Source organism: Arvicola amphibius, chromosome 17 (assembly GCF_903992535.2).
Source record: "Arvicola amphibius chromosome 17, mArvAmp1.2, whole genome shotgun sequence".
NCBI classification, from domain to species: Eukaryota; Metazoa; Chordata; class Mammalia; order Rodentia; family Cricetidae; genus Arvicola; species Arvicola amphibius.
This window is the reverse complement of record NC_052063.2, coordinates 17,754,174-17,776,821: the sequence shown is the minus strand read 5'-3', so window position 1 is coordinate 17,776,821 and position 22,648 is coordinate 17,754,174. Positions and strand designations below refer to the sequence as shown.

General features: G+C 36.0%; 1 protein-coding gene across 1 annotated transcript in view; it reads right to left on the bottom strand.

The window, feature by feature from the left end:
* Slc6a15 (solute carrier family 6 member 15) overlaps nt 1-22,306 on the bottom strand; it is a 28,527-nt gene extending 6,221 nt beyond the window's left edge. The window contains exons 1-8 of the mRNA XM_038314957.1: nt 22,018-22,306; nt 18,101-18,258; nt 17,594-17,720; nt 16,577-16,758; nt 9,367-9,477; nt 5,408-5,649; nt 5,111-5,303; nt 1,235-1,427 (exon numbers count right to left, since the gene is read on the bottom strand). Coding sequence (XP_038170885.1) covers nt 1,235-1,427; nt 5,111-5,303; nt 5,408-5,649; nt 9,367-9,477; nt 16,577-16,758; nt 17,594-17,720; nt 18,101-18,258; nt 22,018-22,306 — 1,495 coding nt within the window. The remainder of the gene's footprint in view (nt 1-1,234; nt 1,428-5,110; nt 5,304-5,407; nt 5,650-9,366; nt 9,478-16,576; nt 16,759-17,593; nt 17,721-18,100; nt 18,259-22,017) is intronic.
* Nucleotides 22,307-22,648: the final 342 nt, after the last annotated feature.

The following is a 22,648-nucleotide window of genomic DNA, read 5'->3' as shown; positions in this document are numbered from 1 at the left end:
ACCAAGACTTTCCTTTATTGTGAATCACTACATTCAATCACTAGTTTTCAATTTTCATGATTTGCTATAGGTAATAACTTTTTTGATTCTATGGAAAATTACATGTTAGAAGTAAGTTACACAGGGTTAACCTCTAAATTTAATAGTACATAACTCATCTCCTTAATTCTTGGGCATCCCATTTACCAAGTACAAATAATAACTGAGGAGCAATTATATGACAATTTTAAAAATAAATATTTCTTCCATATTTCTATTATTAATAGAAAAGTGACCTTTCAGGCAGCACACACTCATAGGTGATTATTACATTTAATAAGCTTCTGTAGTTTTTAAATACCAATGCAATAATGAGTCTAGTGTGGTATCTAATGGATTATCAAACGTACAAATGCTCATGTTTGATTGAAATATACTGTCATTAAAGCGTAACATGAAAAATCCAATTAGAAAAAATTTCGCTACCAACCCATATTTACATATTTATCTTGCCTAGCTTGACTATGCAAAGCAATGTAACGATTATAGGGATGGAGTATCCTCCTTAAACAAGCATCAACTGAGAAGAAATGTTTCCTGCTTAACATCTAAGAAATAGATTCACAAACTTCGGGATACTTGTTAATGTAAAACCTTACGGATACGTTTGTAATTGATAGTGTAGTTCTCTGCACATTTTAAAGCTGTTTTCTTGGCCTTTTTGACAGTTAATATAAATAAATAAAGACTGTATTGTATGTCTCAATCTCCTTTTAATGTGAGTAAAATTAGAAGAAGCTGGGTATAGCTTTCTCCACTCCCTCTGTGTGGATCAGATGTGAGGTCTCACAACCTGCTTGAACTAACTACATGCTACTTCAGGCTCTCTAACCCTCTGAAACTGTAAATTCCAAATAGATTCTTTCTTCAGTTACTTACCTTGAACATGTTTTTTTGTTGTTTGTTTGTTTGTTTTTTTTTCCCACAGCAAAAGACAAGTAACAAATATAAGATAGCAATAAAAACTACTTTTTGGAAAAGATAAAAATGTAAATGTAACTTATATTAAATACAGTTTTTTCTGAAAGAACTAATACACTAAAACAATAAGACCTACTATTATTATAAATTATAATCTATTGTCATATTGATATTAATGCAATCCAAAAGATAACAGAGTTTAATTACAGTATCTATTCTCTCAGCAACATAAATGGGCCACAGCTGATGCTGAAAATTGAAAGCAAAATCTCACCAGTTAGTATTTCCTTCCTCACTTTGAATGTGTCCACAACAGGAGTGATGATTCCTTCAATGGTTCCAAACATACTACCAAGTCCAAGATTTATCAGCATCAGAAAAAACATCACTGACCAGAATGGAGATGCAGGAAAATGAGTCATAGCTTCTGTAAAGGCAATGAAAGCCAAGCCAGTGCCCTGCACAGCCTGCAGAACATAGACAACCGGTATTAACCAAGAGCAAGAGCCTGAGATGCTTCTATCCAACGGTAATGGCCAGAACTACTGCAAAGAAATATGCTAGCATAAGCTTTTATTCCTTAAATCATGTTCTCTTTCCCAAGACCTAGACTGATGGTATTGAGTAATCAAAGACTGAAATACAGTTCAGAGTTGCTAAGCAGAATATACAACCACATGGTGTTGTGTACTATTTCAAAGATCTGGGAATGATAAAGTACATTAGTAAATAAATGATATTTGTTACTTTTGTTAAAACTTGTGATTGCAAATACTGATTTATTGCAATAAACACAAAACACGGTATATATGTATGCAAATATTTCTGACCCATGAAGTGGCTTTGTCAACTAGAATAAAGAAAATGTACATCGGAAAGAATAAACATTTTAGCTTAAAAGAATGCAAAAGAAGAAATTACTGAATTATAGAAAGTCAGTTTTTGATCTTAAGAAAAATCAATTTCAAAGGAAAAAAACAGAAAGAAATGCCTTTTTGGTCTCTCTCTCTCTCTCTCTCTCTCTCTCTCTCTCTCTCTCTCTCTCTCTCTCTCTCTCTTCTCTCTCTCATGAGTGGAGAGGGATGTGTGGGGAGGAACAGCACAGAGCTGGAGGAAGGGAAACTGGTCAAAATGCGTGTATGAAATACTTCTTTTATTCTTTTTGCACTGCCTTGTCCAGCCTTGTGATTAGGGCCTTTGCCTTATCTTATTGCATCTTATTTTGTGTTGTTTATTTGTTCTCCCTTGGAGGCCTGTTCTTTTGTAAAGAGCAATGGAGGGGGAGTGAGTCTGGGAGGAGACGAGGTGGTAGAAGAGATGGAAGAAGTAGAGTATTGTATGAGAGACGAATCTATCATTGGCAAAAAATGCAAGAAACAAAAAAACACATGCTTTTGATAAAAAAAAATCCAGTGCAGCCTTATCTTATCTAAATCTAACATTCCTATATTCCGATGTTCAAAAAAACTTTTGTTTAATTGATAATTTTCATAACTGCTGAAATTGTTAGACAGAAAGGTTAAGAACACACATGAAATTATAGGAATGTTCAAAGACTTTCAGATTAGGACTGCATTTGCTGACAGAATAAAGCTGAGAACTGAAAAATTAGGTATCATGAAGTTAAACAACTTCTGTACAACAAAAGAAACAAATGAACAGACAGCCTATACATAAGTTTACTAGCCATACAAATGACAGAGTACTAATATCCAAAATATACAAAGAAATTTAACTACTAAAAAAGAAGAAAAGTACATAGTCAATGGACTGAAGCTATGAACAGCTATTTTTCAAAAAATGAACCCCAAATAAACACATGCACAGAGCTCAATATTTTAGTCATAACAGAAATAAAAATTAAAACATTATTATTTGTTATTCATTTTACTCACGTCTGGATAGCAGTCATCAAAAAAAATCACAGTGAATATTGGTGAGAATATTGAGAAAAGGAATTATCATATACCACTGGTAGGACTCTAACGATATGTAAATCACTATGAAGTATTCCTCCAAACTAAAAGTAGATATACCATAAAACCCAGATGTACCATGCCTGATATTTACATAAAGAACACCCCAGTAACACATCACAGGCATACTTGAACATTAGTTACTGTAGTACTGTTGACAACAACTTAGGTTAGAACCAAGTCGGTGCACATCAGCAGAGGAATGGCAGACATGATGAGCCATATATACACATAGGTACACATCAGCAAGAATAGCAGACATGATGTATACACTATGGAATTGTGTTAGTCCTAAAGAACAAGGTCACATCTTGTACAGAAAAATGAGTATAACTGAAGATAATCATATCAAACATACTTAGTTTCAAAAGGACTAATCTTGCATGTTTTCTCTCATTTCTGGTTTCTAAAATGTGTGTTTTGTATGTGTGTGTGTGTATACGTGTGTGTGTGTGTATCTGTATGTGTCTGTGTGTGGTTAGTGGAAAAAATAGCCCATTTACTAATTGGGTTGTTGTTTTCTTATTATTCAGTGGTTAAAGTTTTTGCATATTTGGTGAGTTTTCCTTACCCTTTTGTCTAATACACATACACACACACACATACACACACACACACACATATATATATATGTATATATATTTAAACATTAAGTTAATACACATATATATGTATTAAGTTTTACATTCTTTAAAGTATAAACAGCATTGTCTGAGGGAACAAACAGTAGGAGGAGGTCTAAGGATTAGTGTGCATGGAAGAAATAAAACTCCCAAATGAAACTGTTCTTATGTAACTCAGTACTAAGTACAATGAATATACGTCTAAGGGGAAATATTTTTTAAAAAAATATTTAAAAAAATATTGATTGATTGATTGATTGATTGATTATGTATACACTATTCTGTCTGTGTGTATGCCTGCAGGCCAGAAGAGGGCATCAGACCCCATTACAGATGGCTGTGAGCCACCATGTGGTTGCTGGGAATTGAACTCAGGACCTTTGGAAGAGCAGGCAATGCTCTTAACCTATGAGCCATCTCTCCAGTCCCAAGGGGAAAATAATTTTTTTGAAAAAATGAGGCCACAGGTCAGTGGGTGAAGCATTTGCTGTACAAATATGAGGATTTGTTCAGCTGCCCAGCACCCATGTAAAAGTCAGGCCTGTTGCCATGTGTCTATAACTGCAGTACAAATGTAAGGGTTTGATAGCACATACAGACATGACAAGCTGATCAGCAGATCCCTGAGGATCATAGTGCCAAGTTCCATAGAGAGGCCCAGTCCCAAGTCATAGGTAGAAAAGAGATTGGTGAAGACACCTTTCAAACTATGGTCTCTCTAAACATTCCCAATGGGGGAATGCCATCACATGTACACACAGACACACACATAAACACACACACACACACACACACAGAGAGAGAGAGAGAGAGAGAGAGAGAGAGAGAGAGAGAGAGAGAGAGAGAGAGAGAGAGAGAGAGAGAGAGAAACATGTTATTTGTATTAAAAAGCAAAACTCTAGACTACCTGAAAGGTGATTGTATTTCTTCAGTTAAAAGAATTGATGAACAAACTAGAAATTATACTTTATTTTAGAATTCAAAGTTATAATTATTTAATGCTTCAACCATAGTTGCCAGCATGAGATATTTATGTTGACTTTCAGGCATAGCTAACTATACTAGAGCAAGCGATTAATAGCCAATTTCTGTCTTCCCAGTTGACAAGGTAAGTAGATAATAGCAACCAAGAGAAAGACATTTATGACTTTTCCTCAATTCCTTGCTTATTAAAATATATTATAGTCTAAGAAAAAGACATAAGCAGAATGTGTTGAACTCAACTGTCTAACAAAAATTATCATTCATTCATTCATTTATCAAAAACTCGGAAATCAAAATTCAAGTTCTGCATCAAATTTTGTACCAAATTGTGTATTGGGTTAGTCTTCATTCTGGAAGAGATATTGGTTTGCATAGAGTAAGACTTCTTTTTTTAAAATAATGAAAATCTTTGTGAGTAAACGTACTCTATGAGATGCACAGATATCTGAGAATTTTGAAACTGCATCGCTGGGCACTTTGCAACCCACTTTACTGAAGAACATTTTTGGAGGCTGCATACTTGAATTGAATGATAATTGCTTGATTGCTCAGACATGGCTTACTAACTTTATTTAGCTCATCCTCGATTTGACAGGAGTTGAGATGAAGAACAGCAAACTCCTCTTCTTTTACTTTTTGAATGATGTCATAAACTAAATGATAATCTTCCGCAGTAACAGCTGAAAGGTTAATGTGATGGGGAATGACATCCCGACTAATGTTCCCCATTTTCAAAAATTTCAAGATCATCGCAGAATTTCTGAAAAAAATAGAGCAGAGCAAGAATGAAGCACCCTGTTTCTTTGATGCAGATTTTATAGAGAATTGTACCATTAAAAGCAAATGGAAATGATTTGTCCATACTGTGAAATGCATTTTTCATTCACGATATTGGCTTTGAAGCCCAGGACTGCAAACACCACCAACGTCGCCAGGACAGAAGTGATAAAATTGATAAAGGACACGAGGACAGCATCGAAGTGGCAATTATTGTCTCTCTTATTGTAGCTCGAGAAGGCAATGACTCCACCAAATCCCAGACCTAAGGCAAAGAAGACCTGAGTTGCCGCCTCTCTCCACACCTTGGGCTCCAGCATCATTTCGAGCTGTTTGAAAATAAGAGAGAATTAAAGAAGTCAGGAATAAATTCCAAGTTCTGAGCAATCACTTATATGAGATTAGACCGTTTTAATATGGATAAGTGATATTTGTGAACCCAAATGTAATTTAAAATAAGAAAATAAATTATCACTTAGGAATAATATTTTCTAGAAAAATAGCTAAGATTGCAACAGGGAATATTATCAAGCCCTTACATGGTGGCTTTTCCACTTAAGACAGAACTATTCAGTGTTCTCAAATAAATCATAACTGCAGATGGTGACATGGAAATTACTAGTCTTTGCTAATTTCCCATTTTATATCTTTCCTTGTCTTTTACATTGCGTAATACATCAAATACCAACACAAAGTGAAATAATCACTTCACACCTCAGCCTTCTCACATTTCGCAAACTTTGCTGGAAATCTAAGGATGGAGGTAACTGGTACATGATTGGAATGGCTGGGCTGTCACGATACCTTTCCATTTCTTTGAGAATCGAAGGAGGTCCAAATGCATTACGAGTGTTCTGAATGTGCAAACACCTTCCATCTTGTGGGCTGTGCCTTACTTCTTTGAAAACCCATCAAATCTTTCAAGAACTCAATGAAATAAATCACTTCAATAAGCGCTTAATCTTATTTCCAGTCATGAAAATGCTTAATTAGTATTTTTTTTTCTCTCTCACATCGAAGTCACATTGTCTTTACTTGGAGTAATGTCAAGGTAGGTGGTAGCTAAGAATATGAATCACACCAAATCAAACCGTGATGCTAAGAGATTTAATGAGAGAGCAAGATAACGGCTGGAGGGATGGCTCAGACATTAAGAGCATTGGTTGCTCTTCCAGAGGTTCTCAGTTCAATTCCCAGCAACTACATGGAGACTCATGGCTGTTTGTAATGAGGTATAGTGTCCTCTTCTGGCCTGCAACCATACATGCAAGCAGAATACTGTACACATAATAAATCAATAAATATTTTAAAAGAGACAAAAGCCATTCCACTTTTTAAAAAAGTGCAAGTCAAGGCAACTCATGATCCTCTTCATTCTGCTTTTTGAACAGAAAAAGTAGCAAAAAATTATTGCCACAGTATCAATCAAAGTCTAACTATCCAATATTGATACTGCATGAAATCTATAGTGACAAACACAGTCAAGTGCTTTGCATGTTTCTCTCATTTATATTCATAGGATCCCATGCAGCTGTTGAATCTGTTATCAGAGCCTTTGAAAAGATGAGAAACCAGCGCATCGCTACATTGCATGTCAGAGGCAAAATAAATAGTAATATTCGGAACCACTCTCTCTCAAATATAGGGATGTAGTGCTTCGGGTAATTTTAATTAATTTTTAATACTTTATGAAGTATTATTACTGGACAAAATATTAGATCAATATTTTAAAAATTAACTATATTTTTAACAGTTATTTAATATGTGGAGTATTTCTCCAAATACACTCAGCGGTCTATCATGGCGTCACCACTAGATGGCAGGAGAGAGTCGTCTCTAAAGACAACCTGCTTTCAAATACCAAGGTGAATTTCCACTTGGTGTTTCCGGGTATGCTGTGTGCTTAGGTACTTTCTTTCCTACATAAACAATGTAAACAATGTAAAGTAAAATAGCTTATAACATGCCATGTTTTATTGGTGTTCACTGGAGACTTGCCCTTTCCTGGATGGAAACAACGACAGAGGTAGGAATTGGGGGTAGGACAGGGGTGGTGGAAGGCCTGGGAAGGGAGAATGGGAGGTGTGTGCCGGGGGTGGGGGCAGCGAGGGTGAGGCTTGGATGTAAAATAAGTAGATGAAAAAGTAAATAAAATGCTTTTTTAGATTAAAAAAGAAGTAACTTATAGCCAGGTGTGATAGCTCATGCTTGCTATCCCAGCACTTGGTTGAAACAGGGGGATTGCCACATGTTTGAGGCCAGCCCTGAATAAATTCCAGACCATAAGGGACTATAAAGTGATGCCCTGTCTCAAACAAACAAACAAAACATATACTATAATTATTTTAATTTTTTATCAACAACCTACATCAGTGGTTCTCCACCTTCCTAATGCTGCAACCTTTTAATACTGTTTCTCACGTTGTCCCAACCATACAATTTCTTTTTGATGCTAGCTCATAACTCTGATGTTGCTACTGTTATTAATCAATATACAAATAATTATAGAGATAGAAGTTTGAAAAAGACATTGAGACCCACAGTCTGAGAACTCCTGCCCTAGAACAAACAACCACCATTTATCAATAATAAACAGGAAGTTAGCTGACAAGAGGAAAAAAGGAAAAAAAAATAAACTAACATTTTAAAGGAGATCCCTAATTCAGATTAAAATGTTACTATAAGCTAAAATTTTAAAAGCTAGATCCATGTAAAAGTTCGTATCAGTTCTAAACTAAGTACTAAAATCAATCTCCAGAACTGTGTGACAGCCAGTTGTGAAGTGGGAAAGTAGTTACAGTTCAGAAGTTAAGCCAGAAGAATTAGTTGCCTTGAACTCAAGAAACATTTTCGTCAAGACTCTGAATATAAATCGCTTTGGTCATCAAGTATGTGAGGCTTGGAGCAGATTTTAATTCTAAGGTGGTTGAAGAGTATGAATCCAAAGCAGTGTTCCACCGAAAGTTCTCAATGGCACCAAATATTAAAGAGCACTTTGGACTAAAGAAGAAAACCAGACACCCACGTCAGCATTTTTGCTCCTACAGAATGAATACAAACTCAGACCCAGACATGCAAAGAACACAGCTCCTTTTACCTCCAAACAAGGCAGCTGACAAAGAATTCCACAGAAGCTAATCCCTCCTGCCCCTGCTCAAAGGACCATGCTTACAGGCCAGCCTTTAAACCACAATCGTCCTTCACATAACCTCCAGAGTAGGAACTATTTTAACTGCACACTCTGACCTCCTACCCAGAACAAACTAATGGTAAGCTAATATTTTATGTTGTTGAACCACAAAAACACAGACACTCCCAAAACCTATTTCTGTTTTGTTTTGAATTGAAAATAACAAGGCATGATTAAGTCTGCAAGTAAATTATGGGTAACCAGGAACAAGACAGACAGCAATAAACTTATCATTACTTAGTAGATTGACAGCATGACTTTCAAACCCTCTTTGAAACTAACGGAAAATTTCCTGATATGTGTACGTGCTTATAAAAATTATCAAGCTTACCACTTTCTCTATGAATCCAGAGAGAGCAAGACATTCCCAAGAAAACAATAATTCTCTATAAGACAGTATTCTAGCAAACAGTGGGGATCTCCCCCAGAGATTTTAGATGGTGTGTAACCTGCGGATACTGGGGAAATTAATATTTTCACTAGTTCTTCTAGCAAAAAGATACTGTTGTTGATGTTTCAAATAATCCATGACACATATTAGATATAAACCACTCCACTAGAGGACGATGAGTATATGCAGATCAAATTTCCCAGGATTTATTACTGTAAAACCATAAGCTATTTCATAGGTAGAGACTTTTCTAATTTAAATACCGACAATCTTACTCAAGAACCTGAATGGTATGTTTTAAAAATTGGGGGTGGGTCGAATTGGGAATACAGAAAAGCCACTTCTCTGTAGTGGCCAACACACTATAATTTAGAAGTCTAATATATTTATGTTAAAAGAATTAACCCTTAAACATAGCTAAGGAGACATATTTACAATAAACATAATGGAAAATAAGGCACATACCTTAGGGGTAAACATGTGTCGGATGCCATCAATTGAGCCATTTAAAAGGAGAGATCTGATTAGGAAGCATACAAGTACCACGTAAGGGAACAGAGAACTAAAATACATGATCTGCAAGCAAAAAAAAAAATACAATAGGTGAGACAGATTAATGACAATTCTTATGGTTATAACTACACTTTGATAGTATTTTTTGTAATGTGAGGAACAATATGGTTAACAATTTCTAAAATCATTTTTAAAGGAAAGTGTTCTGGATTCTTTAAGATCTTATTTGAGACATAAATAAAACTCTGCATAAACTGATTCACATTGCATATATTTATGGGGTGCAGTATAATTCAATACTTATATAAAATGCTTACCAACAATTTAAAGATAATTAACATTTTGTGTTATAAGCCTTTAAGCTTGCAATTATTTTAAGAGTCACAGTAAGTTGTGGTGAACTATATTCACCCCAGTGTGGTACCCAATTCTGAATTATGATCTTCCTTTTGTCTTTTGGGTGTCATTGTCCAATAGTTCTTTATCCATCTCTTTCCTCCCCAGTCTCTAGAATGACCACTCTACTGTCCTGGATTCTCACGTAATAGGCTCTTTTAGTTAGCCAGACAGGAAAACACATAGAATTTGTCTTTCCCTTACTGCATTATTACACTTATGTTCTATCTGTGATGTAAATGATAGAACGTCATCTCATTTAGTAGATGGATAATATGCAGAGAGTGTATTTGCATGTGTGTGTGTATGCAGAAATAAAAAATACAAAATGTTTACCATCTATGTTGCTTCTAACAGCAGGATTTAATTCTGCTCAATGACTGTATATATCATTGTGTGCCTACATGATAAAAAACTGACTTAATTTTCCTTGAATTAGGGCACAACTATGGTGTACGATTAATTAATTGTGTTGATAATGCCTATTAAAAACAATATTTAGGAAGGAAAGGATCAAACGTAAACTGCCTAACAAGTCCTGGTTCATGTTTTACACATATTTTATGTAATGTTTTATGATGAAGCTATGAAACTCCCAAAGTATTGGGTAATCTTTAGGTACTGCATTCAGTATAAAACCTTTAACCCGTTATTTCTGGTTTGTTTGCCTGTAAGGAACTCAGCAAATTGCTATCACCCAAAGGAGTCATTTGACTCAGGCATTAACTATCTTCTTGACATCTCCAGGTGGAGGTCTAACAAATATAAGACTTCCCCATTGTAGAAACAAACTTCTGAATTTCTCTCTAACTTGTGCCCCTCCCCCCTTCAGAAAATGGTCCCGGCCATCCCGTTTCCTAAGTCATACATGCAGAGTTGTCCGAGACAATCTGCAATATGCCCTCAGGTTCCAGATCAGCATGCCAGCTGTGTCATTTTCTGCTAACTGCATTCTAAGTGTTCCTAATAGCATTGAACCGATTGCTAATTGCTCCCTCAGTCCTGCAAACCTTTAAGCTAATAATGTTCTCCTTATGCAGAGCTCAGGCCCTCATGCCCTTACCACCTGGTAGGTGCAGCAAGCTCAGCCTCTCCCTGTTAAGCACACCACCTGCTTGCTCCTCTTCTCTACTCACAGAAACATCTCACAGAAATCTTCCTGAGCAGCCCAAATAAGGCTGCCCTTTTATTTCCAAGCTGAATCCACCATCTGGTATGACTCCTGCCACAGTAGAGACGGTGACGTCCCCTTGGAGATACTACCATTAGGTTTGGTTTTGTCTGGGACAGCAGATAGCCTTGCTGAAGTTACCTTACTTGAGTTCTCTTGTGGGCTGTCCGCTCTGCTGTTATAGAAGCTCTGTGGAGGTAGAGGCCATGTCTTTCCTGTTCACTGATAGATCTTGAACTCCTAACACATTTACAGAAACAGAATAGCTATATGATAAGCCTGTGTATAAAAAAAATGAAGGGAGCCTGGGGGATTAAGGGGGAGACTATCAAAGAAGAGGAGGCCTCGGGGTAGGGAGCATGTGACTCGATAACTCTAAAGAACTCGTAATAGAAAGATGATGCCTGCGTTTGCTTCCTTTGTAGTTTATCCTCTGAAAGTCATACTTAAGCATTTTGAAGCTATCAGATTATTAGTTCTGTGTATAGGATGTCAGTATATTAAAATCTGTGTTTTGATAAAGTAATACTGCTGTCATTAGTGAAAACAAACATTTCCAATAATCTTAGAATGGCCTCTGCTTTGATGATATGCTTTCACTTTCATTTCCTAATTTTTCCTTATTAGGGAGGTTTTGGAAGGAGGGATTACTTTTCTGGTTATCTCTGTCGACTTCAGCATTTGGTAAATCTTCCAGTCCTCTAGATCTTATTGGATTGTAGCTCTCTACAATTACGAGGCCACCAAAAGCACGGGTCCTTTCTGCACATTTCTCAAATCAAATTCAATTTGCTACTTCACAAGTGGCGTGAAGGACTTTGCTGATTCTCAGTTTATTTCCTGCTGATCTTTCCTCCAGCATCTCCCTATCAGTTCGCCTCTGTATGGCAGCGGTTCAACATCCATGGCTCTTCTGTATGGAGCTTTCTAGAAACCTGATGGTATTGTTTGCTGAACAGTTAAAAATCTCCAAATCTTTACAGTGTTTACTATATAACAGTCCATCGTTTTACCAGTTTCGGCAGACACTTCCACGTCCATCAGCAACCAGCTCACATTTCTTGCTTTATCTCCCGCTGCCCAAAGTGGATGTCAGAGGCACGCAGAAGCATTTAGCTTTCTCTGGGCTTCATTATGCTTGATTCTGCACCCGCAATGACCTCTTTTCCATCCTTCTCATAAGCTTTCCTTCAACTATCTTAGCATGATTCCAAATTGCCCACTATGTGAAGTCTCCTAAAATCCAGACTAATTGCAATGGCTGTCTTATGCATGTTCTCTTTGCCTCCATTGCCATACGTAATACAGCAATTATCTGCCTGGATCTTTATACTATGGGCTTTATGGGGACAGAAATTACTGTACTAATATCTATATATTAGTTCACAGCATTCAGTAAGTCATCAAATATACTGTACATTAGAAGAGAACTCCTAGAAAGTTAAGGTTTCTTCTGTGTACACTCTAAAATGTCTTTATTATATAGAATTATAAATTGTTTTCTAATTATGTGGTCCCAATTATTTCCACTTTATTTTATTAGTTCAACATACATTTGTGTTCTTAAATAAACTAATCTGGATTTGGTAACAAGATTTAACATACATTCTTAAGGAAGAAAAACATAAATCTTCCAGTTTATACTGTGAAAACAAGTCAATATATCAAACAGATGAATAGTGTTAAGTATGCCAAGCCCATGACTACATTCTTCTCTAAGAAAGAAAGGTCTGTATATTCATTTATAAAATTTTTAGAGTTACAAGAATGTATCTTAAGCTACACTGTATAAAGCATCTAACTTGTTCTTAAACAGAAATTCTTTACATTTACACAAATGGCTATATTTTTATAGCAAGATTTTGTATGAAACTGAAAAACTCCATTAACTCTGCCTTATATACCACATATGCATATACATTGTTATCCTAAATCACTTTATTGTATATAGCTACCTAAACCTCATGCATTGTATATATTGTTGTTGTACACTTGTACCTAGAATGATTTTACAATTTTGTGGTTTGCCTCTGTCACTAGAATGCAGAAATCCTAAATCCAGACTTTGCCCCTTGCTAAACTAAATCAAATTCTAGTAAAGACCAAATATTTAATACCTTTGTAAAATAAATAGATGGATGGAAGAATCGATAAGCCTGATATAGTCTAAGAAGTACATTTGATTAGAATAGAGAAATGAGATACATTCCTCTGTTTAATTTAGAGCCTCCTTAGAGTTTCCAACCAAAATACTTTTTGCAGCAATTATATTAAGTAAAAGATGACTTTGTCAACCAAAATATTATGTAGACTATTTTCATATTGTTTCACTACTAGAATTGGGAAACTTATAATAATTCTCAATTGTTTTTCCCTTTATATTAAAATGTTTGTTATAGACACACATTCAGAAGAAATCTTACTGTTGACTTCAATGCCTGATTTTATATAAGTATTTTAGTTACTTAATTCAGGATAGTTAATTTGATTCTGAACTATTGATTTTGTTGTGGGTTAGAGCTAAAACTTAGAACTCATTTGGCTGTCAGAGTGAAGAAACCAACGTATGCACCATATTTAGCAGAGTAACACACTGATAGTGAAGAAATGCTAACAAAAAATGTCACCCTGGAGCTGGAAGCAAGTCAATAATAACATATCATTTCAACCTTCTAATCTGGGGTCACAAATGTCATAAGATGCTGGAACCAGGTCTCATAGAGCCTGTGAACATAGCCAGTGAGACTGGACTGTCTATTATAGAGGCAATTAATTAATTTTACTGTCACCAAGCATTGTCCTAGAAGTTTCGTTTTGTTTTTTATATGTGTATTTATTATCTCTCTTATTCCCTTTACTCTCTTATACTGGGGAATAGTCCTGTTCTTTGTGGTTTTGCTGTCTCCTTTTTTATTTAACTCATTGTTGATTGTGCTCACAGACCAACAATTTCTCTTCCCCACAGAAAGGCAGACAAATAAAAAGATATCAGAATCCAGTGCTGCAGTTGCATCTTGAGGGGTATTTAGTCAGCCTGAGTGATTACCAGCCTCCTCCTCTTGTCACTCATACAGGTCCCAGGCAGCATCTCCCACTCTCCACCCTGTGTGTGTGTGCACGTTTAAAAAAACGAGATAAGGAGGTCCCATCTTCCAACTGGGACTTCCCAATGACAGTGTGTGTACGTGCTAGCCTTCCATCACACTTTTCTACCTAGTGCTCGTGGAATACTTAATTTGGAGGCTTTTTGTTTGATTGCTTAATACACACACATTCACCCCTTACAATCAATTCTCCTCTTCACCTCTCTATTCAATACTAAGAACTGTGTCAACTTAAACATTCATATCTTTTCTCGTGGTGCTTACAGCTAGCTTTTGCCCTGTCTGTACTGTTAAAATCACTTTTGGATGAGAATGATGAATCAGGAGAAGAGACCCTCAATTGTATTAAAACATCCAATACAACACAGCCCAAGTCTTGCTTCAAATTCTGCCTCAATGCCACCCTCTCGCTAAGGTCCTCTTACTTAGTAAATCACATGTACTGCATAACTTGTACTCCATTCTACTGATACATTTTTATTGCATGATGTTAAAGACAAAACAGGAAAGTATCTGATATCATGAGAGTAAATTTCAAATCGTCTTATCAGAAAAGTTGATAAATATATGATGCTAATTCACTTGTGTTGATTATTATACAATTTCCAGAATAATTGTAACATCAACTTTGTGTTCCGCACATGTGTACAATTGCAATTTGTAAAAATAGCATAATAGACACTAGTATATTTTTTAAAGGAATAAATTATTTTTTAAGTGACAATAACATACAAACTCAGAAAGTCTTAGCAAACTTAATCATGACAGCTTTCAAATCTCTATAGTCAACCAGAGATGGCTCTTCCTCCCACATAACACTGACTTAGCAATTATGTTGATGTGATGAAACCTTGCTTAAGAACTTATTCCTTTATTTATAATCTAAATTCAGTGACCCCCCTACGTGGTCAAGGTGCACTCAATCTAAGCAATGTCTAAAATTAGGAAGTTGTTATTAGACATAATAACATTTACAAAAGATTTCAAGACATTTAGTTGTGCGGCTATCACATTCACTTAGTGACACGCAAAATAATGTAGCAGCCACAACAAGAACATGAAGGTCAGATAAATGGATTTACAGGATAAAATGCCATCCATATTGTTACTAAAACAGAATTAACAGGAAGCAAAGATGAGTTAGACCAACTTCTGTCCACTCTCATCCCCATTCTCAAGTCATCATTTGATGGGCACAAATATCATATATACTCAGAGGCGGCATAGCGTGGACCATACCACAGCCTCTTCCATTAAAGACACAGACAACAAGGCAAGGTGACACATGGCTGTGTGACTACCACACAGGAGGCAGGGAGACTCCAATTCAAAAAAAGTTGGGCTACACAGGATAACCTGTCTCAGCCATTTTTATTAATCAGTAAAGTGGATATGAAAAGTTGTAACTACACTTTAGGGCTTTGAGGAGTAAATAAGATAAAGTAGTACAGGTCCCAGAACAAAGAGATGTCTACTAGGTATAATTACTTAACATCGGCTTTGTTCAAATCATCAGTATCAATGTCACATTATTATTATTATTATTATCATCATCATCATCATCATCATCATCATCATTATTATCACATGATTTTTTGTTATTAATTATTCTTATAATAATAGTAGAGTAGTTCAACTTCCACTCTTCCCAGTGTTCCTAACTATGATGCCCAATTAGACTGAAAAGCCACATGATTACAGCTACACTTTGAAAAGAGAAATTAATATAATTATACCATTAGGGGACAGGAACAGGAGCCAACACTGAATTCTTTCTATGAAGCAGCTGAAGGATGGGAAGGGCAGTGATAAGTGTTGGATTCTAATGCGCTCGAAAGCAAAAGAATGAATAAAAATTATGTGCCCAATGTATCATTTTAAAAAAGAAAACAGCAAACTATTCAGACTTCACAGTGCACCTAATGTCCTTTCCAAGCCCAGTATATTTAATTTTTTTTTTGAAGGTGAGCTCTTGTCATCTTTTATTTATTCTGTGTTGCTTGTTGGCATTATTCTAACTACCTAAGGAAAGAACTTTTAAGAAACACTCAAAAGTACACAATTTGAATATTCTTTATAATCATTTCTTAGAAAAAGACTTAAAAGAAGGAACTGATACAACGCAAACAAACAAAAATCTTAATTTGTCAGTCCATCACTTTCCATGACTGGGAGTGATGTAGTCAGAGAACTATCAGATACTGAACTAATGGCAAAATGAACAGACTTAAATATTGAATGTTTTTTTTTAAAAAAGATTTTGCTGGAAAAAATTAGATACTATAAATGATACTAAATGTCACTACAAAACACTTTGCTTATTACTTATCTACTTTTTAAAGGCACGTTTTTTAAAACATCACTTTCGGTAAATACTTAGAATGAAGCTTTACAAGCAATTTGTCAGCTGAATTTTGGGGATAGCTACAAGGGGTTGGCAATACCCACGAAGGGTACTTAGCCGAATCAGGAGGGATTCTATCATACTAACTTTTCCAGAAGACTGAATGCCTTTGATCATGGCCAGACAAACCATGACCCAGGCAGCCAGCAGGCAGCCAGTCATCTTCCAGTTTAAGCCTCCACTTTCAGAGATGGAACTGGTGATATTCAAAGCTTCCCTGTACCAGTAATAGGTGGTGGCGGAACTTTTTTCACATTCTGGCTCGATATCTGTGTGGAAAATAAAAAAGATAAGATGCAATAATTCAGACTATATATGAGGAGCAAGGAGTAATATTGAATTTTGCTGAGCAAGTCCATTAGCCAACTCTTATCCATTTCCTAGAAAATAATTAACCTGAAAACAGCGGTCAAGTTCACAATGAAATACAAAAATTTGCAGACTTTGAAAAATCCGGGAACAGGTATTCTTTTTGATAGTTATTAAGAATTCCTGAGGAATACATGAACTTCTTAAAGAAATAACTGAAACAAGTAATTTACATTTCCCTTCCCAGACCCATAATTATATGATACAGGAGCACAGCACCGTCAGATTGTGACAGCTGCTGGCCAAAAGGATTTTGCTGAAAAGCAGAATGGAGTGATATGTATGTGCTGTTAAAGTAAAATTCAGACAGGAATTTTGGAATTTTTGCATGAAAACTAAGGTTAACTATAACGTTAACAAAATAATATTTGCATACATTGCAAGTCTAAATGGTTACATTTATATATACTGCATTAAATACAATACTTCACGTGATTTTACTTTCTTAAATGGGACTAGTAGAACATTTTTAACTTCATGAATGAGTTGCATTCTATAGAAGATGGTTCTTTATATTCTAAGATTTAAAAAAATAATGATTACGACAAGTGACCATTCCAAACGCCAAAGGGAGTCTCTTATGATGCTCACTACAGACATTCTGTTTGCTTGTTTTGGTTTTGGATTTTTATTGTTGCAACCCACTGCAGTTTCCAAAAAGCAGAAAAGAAAGCCTGCGCCTTTGTTAATTTTGAAATCGTTCAAGAGGAGAAGACAACAAAACATGCGTCTTACAAGTATGAGATGCATTTTTCACCAGGGGGCACTGGTCCCAAGGAAGAGGTTGTTGAAAAGACTGAGAAAAGTAAAACAATGTCCAGCCAATGATGACATTGTAGTAAAGAGCCACAAAGTAGCACACCTGCAAAAAAAGTAAAAGAATGTTGTTTTATCGGTCATCCTCTGACACTCCCTTTAAAACAGAAGGGTGGAATTCTCTTCATAATATTTAACAATTTTTAAGTTTTAATAATCTTTAGGTCTTGATCTTATTATATTTTTCATCTGAAAGCATAGTCTTTACTTTAAAATAGTTTCTGAGTTGAACATTTAAATTCCGTTTCGAGATTGAGGTACTCTCAGTTATCATAGATGACTTTGTATAGTGCTCTCTGTACCAGTAGCATACAATATGTGACTAAAAAAAAACTATACAGAGACAAAGACTTGGAGTTTACAGAGAGGAGATTACATTATTCCAAACCAGCACAGGTAAGAACAGTGCCAGGGGAAGAGACTTACTACACAGCTCGCGAATCCAATCCCGCCCAGTTTAGGGCTTATGTAATTCCATACCCCGATGCTGCCCCTCCGAATTCTTTGACCCACAGAAAGTTCCAGGAAAAAGAGGGGAATTCCTATTACCAGAAGTAGTATTAAATATGGCAGAAGATATGCACCTAGAGGGACAGAAACAAACAGAGGGTGCCGTATTTTCAAGTTATAGTAGAGTATACATTGACACTAAACATTTTATGAAAGATGATTTTATGAAAAGAATACAAATACAAATAGAGAGGTCTTTGAGAAAATACTGATTTTCTTTGAACATCCAAAAGGTTGAATCGTGGATTTAGTTCCTCAAAGAAGTCTCGCAGGCCAGCTAGATGGTGCCTCTCTGCACGTCTGATGATGTGAATTTGATTTCCTGAACCACAGTGGAAGGAAAAAGCTGTCCTGAAACCTTCTCTGACCTCTGCATGCATGTTCCTCTGAACACACACATACACCACACATAAACACACACGTACAAAATAATAGTCATAATTAAAAATTTTTAAATTATCCTATGGTAGAAATAATTCTGATCAAAAGGGGTTATAAAAATCCTACTTTAATTTTGTTGAAAAGGTAAAACGGCTTCATTTGAAAATAGAGGATCAGTTCTTGGTTTTTGTCAAAATCTCACATATAAAAAGTTCAGTTCAGGAACCATATGTTTCTATTTTCAACATTATGAGGAAGAATGCACAGCATGTTTGAAAAAGTAAAACACACTATCTACCATTAAAGGGTATGTGCTGCTATATTTATAGCAAAACACCCATAGTTAAGGAAATAAGCATTTTCCATCAAAATCACATGTAAATTATAACTAACAATTTGCAAACCAGCTGAATCACTGAACAATATCATTCTTTTCTTTTTGATTGATGGGATAAAGAAATTATGTACATCCATTTCTCTATGAGATCATTGCAAATGGTTGCAGAAGGACCCACATGCTGGGCTCCATACATTCAAATTTCTAGGCTGGCAGCCTAGTTCTGGGTTCATTGATAAATACCCCCTGTTACAAAGAAGGAAGGCGGATAGTGACAAAGCAGGATACTGAATGTGCTCCTCTACCCTCCTTGGGTGCACAGGAACATGGACCTACACAAATGCATGTGTAGACCACACACACACACATGCATGTGTGCATGCTCACACATGCACACTGAGTGTGTTACAATTACCAGTCTCATTTTACATGTGTGGGAACTGAGCATGAAGAAATGGTGCAGCTGCAAAAAGGTCACGTTGCTTGAAACAAGAGAAAAAAAAACAGGCTACCAACTGTTGTAGTGACTGCAAAATATGAGACATCCTCTGATTTCTAAGATTTATTAAGCTTTGGCACTGTGTAGTAAATGTAATAGCTACACAAATCAATGTGTGTTTTAGACCTGGTTTTTTGTTTGTTTGTTTGTTATTTAGAATAAGGAGTTTTGGATGCTTTGTGTTTGATGAAGATACTCCTTGGCTTTCTAGAAAACTCTGCTACATAGTCCTTGTTCCTCTCTTATTCAGCCTACAATTTTTTTTACAAGATATGCAATACTGCTCTCTATTTACATTGGTAGGCAAGAAATCAATAGTAGGGAAATTAACCCGAATATTACTTTTATCAAAGAAAGAGGTAGAGAGGTAGGTGTTATTAGTAACTAACAGTCAAACTTTTAATAGCTGTCCATCAAGGCTGAAGTCATACTGAAAGGAATAAAACCAAACTTTAATCTGCGTCTGCTTTTATTCTTATCAGGATGTCCAGGAAGTTATAGAAAGTGAAATGTCTCAAAGTAAGTATTTCCGCCTATCTTAGAAAATGAAACAAATAGTGAGAAACTAACAAAAAGGCAAGCAGCAAACAAAAAAGCAAACAATTTTTATTTTTAAAAAAACAGACATATACAGGTGCTAATCTTCGACACAGTAAATAATTCCCATGGGATATTATCAACTTGCTAGAGAATTACTGTTTTATGAACAGTATGGAGTGTGTGGCTCACTTCATGTAATATTGAATTCTTAGCTCTCAGTCAGGTTCGTTCAAAAGTTTGCTTTCCAAAACATCTTACTGTGCTCCTGGTGGAATTCTCTAACCACCTAAAATATACTTTAATCACCATAATGCCTTGGCATTTTATCTTATAACTGAGGAAAAATTGCAAGTGAATAGTTGCATTCATTTGACATGGTGTGGGTGTGTATGTGTGTGTGTGTGTGTAGTGTATTATAATTACTCCAAAATAAAACCATAATTGTTTTCAGCCACCAAACTATCACAGACCAGAAATAATATCAAGCACCCCTTGTAATAGTTGGAGATAAAAAAAAATGAGTGCCATTTGGAATATGTAGGTTTGGGTTTGTATATGTGTAGGGACATAAGTGTGTAGACGCCAGAGGTCAATTTCAGGCATTTTGTCTATCAAAGTAAACTTTGTCTTTTAAGACAAGGTCTCTCATTGAGACTGGCACTCACTGATTTAGTTTAACTGGTTGACCAGCAAGCCTCATGGATTTGTGTGACTTCCTGCCATGAGCATTAGGGTGACAGATGCATGCTACCATGCATGATCTTCAAACTCAGGGGCACAAGTTTGCACACCATGTAATGTTCCTACTGAGTCATCATCTCAGTCCAGAGTATGCACTTTTATCCATGTTTACTTTAACAATAAAATAGTGTTAAAGTAAACATGGATAAAATATTGTAAAATAAAATATTGGTTTTATACTTATATATAGACATATATATTCCCCTCATATATGTGTGTGTATGTATTATGGATGCATACATGTGTTTGTTTGGTTGGTTGGTTTCTTCGAAACAGGGTTCCTTTATAGCTTTGGAGCCTTTCCAGGACCTCGCTCTGCAGGCCAGTCTGGACACAAACTCACAGAGATCTGCCTCTCTTTGCCTTCTAAGAACTGGGATTAAAGCGTGCACCACCACCATCTGGGCTGGTCTTGTATTTTGTGGTTTTTTTTGTTTTGTTTTGTTTTGTTTTTGATGCAGCACTTCTGTATGTAACAGTTCTGGATCTCCAGGAAGTCACCTTGTAAACCAGGCTAGCCTCAGACTCACAGAGATCCTCCTGAGTGCTGGGATTGAAGGCATGTACCTCCATCCCCAGCTTTTTCTCAAGAGTTTTATGACAGTTTTATTCTTTTTAAACTATTGATAATTATGTGTCCACTATACATAGTATAAGTGCTAATAATGTTGAAACTATTTTTGTTTGAAATTAAATAAGAGTATTCTCTTTTTCAAAGTACTTGTTGGAGCCGGACAGCGTTCCTCAGTATTATCTTACAGACCTAGAAAAGATGGTGTAAAACCTCCAAGGACAAAGAATGAATGGCATTATGGTAATTACCTGGTTCAACTCCTTTGTGAGTCCTAAAAGTGCTAGTCCACATTTAAAGACCATAATCATCCTAAATTACATGTTAGTTCTTCTTTTGTTAAAGAACGAAACAATTTAAAATTCAGAGGTGGGAAGTCACCGAGAGAACATTCATGTCCAGTCAGGGCTGTCGGCTTTAGATTCTTATTGAAAGCAAAAGTCTGGCATGCAGGGAACAAAGCCCATGTTAGAAAAGTTTCCCTCAGTACTTTAGCAATGTTTACAGTATCCAGGGAAGAAGTTCAAGAATGGATTTCCTTGAGCAATCCCTGAGTGTTTGTAGGACACCAGTCTGTTTCTCTGGAAACTTAATCTGAACACAGAGCTGGGCTGGCTTCCCACAAAGGGGTCGTCCTAGCTTTGTAATGGAACTCAAAATTTCTGAAAATATGATACTGTAGCAGTAATTGGAGCTACCCGAACTAAGGAACAGTAATTTACCAGTGTCGCAATTCATCATTAAAGCAAGCAAACGTGACTTACCACCACCATTCTTCTGACAGAGGTATGGGAATCGCCACACATTCCCCAGACCTACAGAAAATCCAACTTGAGCCAGAATGTATTGCAGCTTGCTGTTCCAAGCGGGCCTTTCATCATCTGCTTCAGATCCATCTTCGACATCGGTGTCTTTCTCTTCTTGAACATCAACGATTAGTTCACTCTTCTTAAAAGCCTCTTCGGGTGAGTCTTCGTTGGACAGAAGGTCCTTGACAGACTCAATGACTTCATCATCTAAATCTCTCTTTACCACTTTGCTATTCTTAGGCATTGGAAAGTATTGTTTTAAGAGACACTTTTGAGGCAAATGTCTTTTTTCAAATGTTACTCAAAATGAAGGAAATCTCGGAAGAATATCATGTAGAGCCTTGATTCAAGGTGAGGAATTTTTAGGAATCCCAGAACTGATCCCAATACTCTGTAGATACCTGTGAAATAAAAGTTGAAATGTGATATTTAATAGTGAAAAATATAAACAATACTTCAACATCTTTCTTGCTCCTCGTTTTGGTAGAGTCCCTACCTAGTACTACAAAATATGTTTGATCTTGATCAGTCAGAGCTCAACAATTTCAATAGTATATAATTTAGAATGTGTATAAGTTTTACACCT